This window comes from Ornithodoros turicata, chromosome 1, assembly GCF_037126465.1.
Source record: "Ornithodoros turicata isolate Travis chromosome 1, ASM3712646v1, whole genome shotgun sequence".
In the NCBI taxonomy this organism is placed as follows: Eukaryota; Metazoa; Arthropoda; class Arachnida; order Ixodida; family Argasidae; genus Ornithodoros; species Ornithodoros turicata.
The window spans coordinates 31162648-31167272 of record NC_088201.1 but is presented as its reverse complement, the minus strand read 5'-3'; the positions used below and the strand labels follow the sequence as shown (position 1 = coordinate 31167272).

General features: G+C 47.1%; 1 protein-coding gene across 1 annotated transcript; it reads right to left on the bottom strand.

The window, feature by feature from the left end:
- Positions 1-1462: 1462 nt before the first annotated feature.
- LOC135383466 (uncharacterized) lies at positions 1463-3025 on the bottom strand. Its single transcript, XM_064612928.1, has one exon. The coding sequence runs from the start codon at positions 3023-3025 to the stop codon at positions 1463-1465; it is 1563 nt and encodes a 520-aa protein (XP_064468998.1).
- Between the last annotated feature and the right edge of the window lie 1600 nt (positions 3026-4625).

The window sequence follows — 4625 nt, the reverse complement described above, 5'->3', positions numbered from 1 at the left end:
CGCGAGTTCACGTGCTTTTGTATCTGCCATTCGCATTTTGTCTCCAAAATAATAATAATAATAAAAAACACGAGGCAGATAAATACGGTTGAAAAGGAAAAAAGTTCGCAGACGGTCGGTTACAGTGACTGACGGCAAGTTCCCGAGTTCCAATTCAGTGAAACCAATACACTACATTAAAAAAAAAAAAAAGAATGAAGAAAATGAACGGCATAATTCACAAAAAGTTCATGACAGAAAATGAAAAAAAAAAAGAAAACGAAAAGTGCAAAAGAATCAGGGCGGAAGTAGCTTCGCAGGCGACACGTTCGCGGAAGACGCCGTCAGGTGGCGCGCCAACAGGGATGTATGCGAAGATTCTCCCGAACGCTCCCGAAGCGCGTCTGCTGAACGGGCCGTTTTCGCCCGTGTGGCCGAGAAGTTTTGCGGAGGAATGGAACAGTGAGGGGTAAATATCAATGGAAAACGAATAGCTTAAAACGCATTGAAGATCGCTTATCCAGGCATGCAAAGGATCAGGTACTCAGCTTGGTATGTCCCATGCGTAGCTCGGACGTGACAAAGCTGATGGCAACCTCCCTTTTCAACTTTTATATCTCCCTTTTATCAGGTTATTTTTTTTGTCCATTCTTACTTTTAGTTTTCTTTTTTAATGTCATAACAACAAGGCCGGTTGATCTTTCTTTTTGTCCCTCGATGTATAACGTTTCCTATCAGTCAGCTAGTGAAGACATCTCCAAATTTCAACCTGGCAATGCCAAAACAATATTTATTATACACAGCAATAGAAATAACCTGTTTCGTCCCCTCATCATGATATATATGTACATACATATACACACAATGAAAACAAGGAACATCTGTACACGAGTCTGAATGCTCACATAAGTGTATTCACTGGAGACGCGCCTCCTTTGAAAGTTTCTGCTTTTGCTCCGCTCTGCGCGAGAACGGTTAATGCTCTTTACGAGGAAGTGCATTCTCATCACAGCATAGAATTTTTCTATGTTCATCGTCGAATATTCACTATGGGCTTGACGGCCAACATTTCCATAAGGCTCCCCCTAGCCAGTGATGGGCAAAGTACAAAGTACTAGGCAAAGTACTTCAAGTATTCATCAAGTACATTGTGAAATTAATTTGTATCACTTTGCATTTCACTGTTTAGTATATGTGTCTTGCTTTTTTGGCAAAACTTTAGCGAGCATTCTTGACAAATGCTCTAATGCATTAAAGTCCTAGCTTAAGTGCTAACCTGTGAATATGGTTGTAACAAAATTGTAACAAGAAGAGAGGACGTCTGTTCAAGGGTACTGCAAGACGTTTAATGAATATGAAGATGGCGGAAGAATCTCAAGTCACGAGATCCGTGCCATGATTTTACGCGATATGATGTCATCTTTCTTTACACTCCCACCCCTGAATTGACGATGTCGATGAAGCAGATGAGAGACCCTAGCAATTAATCTAACTTGTGTAGCAGTTGAATTGGTCTACAGATAACTTTGCCCCTCGATATCCTGACCTGGCAAGATCGGATGCGGTCATCGGCGCTCTCTCTTGTACTTTCAACGCGGCCAAGGGGCCAAGACACCCGAGGCGCATTCTCCTTGGCTATGAGAACGACGTCTCCTGTCTTGACGCTGCACGGTGAAAGTGGCCTGCGCATGTTCGCGGATCTCAGGTACAGGATATACTCCTTGGTCCATCTAGTCCAAAACGACTCCATCAAGCGCTCGAGGTACTTCCATCGTCGCCTCAGCTGGTTTGACGTCGAACGCAACTCGACTGCAGGCTCGTAGGGAAGGGTTGTAATACGTTTACCAACCAGGAAGTGACCAGGCGTGAGCACGGAGAGATCGTCTGGATCCTCGGAAACATAAGTCAAGGGCCGTGAGTTCAGAACGGCTTCCACCTCCGTGACAACAGTGGCAAGCTCGCTATATGTTAGGGTGCTTTTTCCCAGTATCTTCCGTAGACACACTTTGGCGCTTTTTATTAGGCGTTCCCAAAAGCCTCCCCACCAGGCAGCGCGCTCAACGATAAACTTCCAGCTGATCCGATGTACCGTACGGAACCCGTTCACATCTGGATCCTGCGACAACTGGCCAACGGAAAGTTCACGGGACACGCTCTTGAAGGTGCGGAAATTATCAGAGTATACTGTTCCTGGCACACCTCGTCTCGATACAAATCTCTTGAAGGCCTTCAAAAAGTCTTCGGCAGTCATAGATTCTCTGAGCTCTAAATGAACTGCCCTAGTTACGGCGCAAGTGAAGATGAGGATGTAACACTTTCTTGAAACATTGCTCTCTCCATAGGGTGGTCTGTAAAAGAGTGGCCCAGCATAATCGGTTCCTGTCACATCAAATGGCGCTGCAGCTGATATTCGGTTCCGAGGCAGGAGACCAGCAATCTCAGTACACGCGCGGGCTTTCGCTCGCCGGCAAACGCGACAGCCGTGCACCACCCACTTTACCACTTGCCGTCCTCGAATGACCCAGTAGGCCTCCCGTAGGTCATTCAGTGTTCTTTGGACGCCAGCGTGCAGCAACCGTAAGCGAGTCTGCCTGATAATCATGGCTGTGACAGGGTAGTCCGAGGGCAAGACTATAGGATGCTTGACTGCATCAGGAAAGACACCGTACTGGAAACGTCCTTGCATGCGGAGGATCCCTTCGTCGTCACGAAACAAGGAGGCGTTCCGAAGAGAAGTGTGGGTGGTAGGCTGCAATCCAAAAGACTCACGCTGAGCATTTCTAATCCAATAGTGCTCTGCCGCATTAATCTCTTCTGAACTTGGCATACCCCTGTCCTTGAGGGAAGGGCTACTGCTGTTGTGGACAAACCGTAGCACCAATGACGTAACCCGGAGCAGTCTGGAGAATGAGCTGTACTTTCGTACTTGCAGGATGGGCTCGTTGATCACTGTCATCACTGCGAGAACGTCGGGGGTCTTAGCCTCGGAGTAGACATCTCCTGGAGCATTGGCTGGATTCAGGACTGCACAGCCAACTCGGGCCATTCCACCAACACGTAGTGTCTAGAAGGCGTCGGCATGACACACCCCTCGTCAAAAGGTCGGCAGGATTGTCGGGACCAGGACAGTGTCTCCATTGGCGGGTTTGCGTAGAAGATTGAATCTCAGCAACGCGGTTCCGTACAAAAGGTTTCCACGCCGAGGGAGATCCGTAGATCCAATGCAAAGCAACCTCGGAGTCTGTCCACAAGATGGCTTCCACATCTCCTGCGTAACACGGGTCTCCTGGGCTCCCTGTGTTTCTCTCTCGACCCAGTGGGCAGTCACCACAGCGCTCCTCCGCTTTCTCCACGCTTCGAACCTTGTCAACGCCTTGTGATTGTGTGACTTTTCAGTTTTAGTTTTGTGTTCTTCCTTTCCTTCCCTTATCTCCTTTGTTCTTAACTTTTTTTCTTCTCCTTTCCTTTTCTTCTTTTCGTCCCCTTTTCTTTCCTTCGCCTTTTTTGTTTGGAATAGCAAGCCGACCTTCGTCTGGCTGACCTTTCCTTTCTTAATAAACATACCCCCCCCCTATGAATATGAACTTAATCAGATGACATAATTTGCAGTTACATGTAGAGAGGTAATCAGTCAACTGGGCTGTTCAGCGCTAAAATGACGACAAGAAGACGAAAACACACAGATAGCTCTATCTGTGTGTTTTCGTTTTCTTGTCATTTTAGCGCTTTTAGTAGGGTGCATTTTTGATACTCTTTTGTGACTTTTTGTCTGGAGTCCAGTTTGGGTACTTGATGGGAAAGTACTCGGAAAAGAGTACTTTAAGTACGGTACAAAGTACACGGCTTAAAATGTACTCAAGGTAAAGTACAAGTACACAGAAATGTACTTGGGTACTTGGTACGTCAAGGACTGCCCATCACTGACGGATGGTCTGCGCTCTGTTCGTTTTTGCACGCTGCTTTTTCTTCACACTGGCGTTAGATGTCTTCTCAAGGTTCACCATTCCACAAAACGGTGCACAGCCGACGATAAAGTAGAATAAAGCACTTCAAAGACGCGACAGCGTCTTTACCCCACCCTCTGATACATCACGCACGAAAGAACTCCGCCCCGGGACTAGCCAGAGCGCACAGAAACTAGCATACACCCGTGGAGCAGCGCGCCTGGTGGCAGTCTTCCGCAACAGTCCCGCTCCGTCGGGTAGGAGGCTGCGGCCGCTCCTCACACCAGACAATATTCATCTAGCCACCATACAGAAACAGCTGTAGCAGAAAACGTCTTCTTTCGGTATTTGCCTGCGACATCTCATCTCTCGGGGAAGAAGATGATGATGATGATGGCGGCTGCCCCTTTGTAGCGGGTCGACTTCCAACTTCCGCGGTAAATCTCGCTTGCCACAGCCCATCGGTTTCGGTTTCGCTGGGCGGTGAGTGGGTAGCTTTTAGGCATTCGGGCTCCCCTTGATACACTCCGATTACGGTGAAAATTTCAGGATTTGTTCTGTGCATAATTGTCTCTCTTCAGTGCGGATTTTGCTTTCAAACAAGCACTAGAACAATCCGAAATGACAAGTTGAAAAATCAAAATTTTCAGGTTTTCTTATGAGTGTTTATAAATTACCTACGTCAAATATCAATAATACGGA

Excerpts from the sequence above, each read along its gene's own strand:
- LOC135383466 (XM_064612928.1), bottom strand. The coding sequence starts at position 3,025 with ATGGCCCGAGTTGGCTGTGCAGTCCTGAATCCAGCCAATGCTCCAGGA.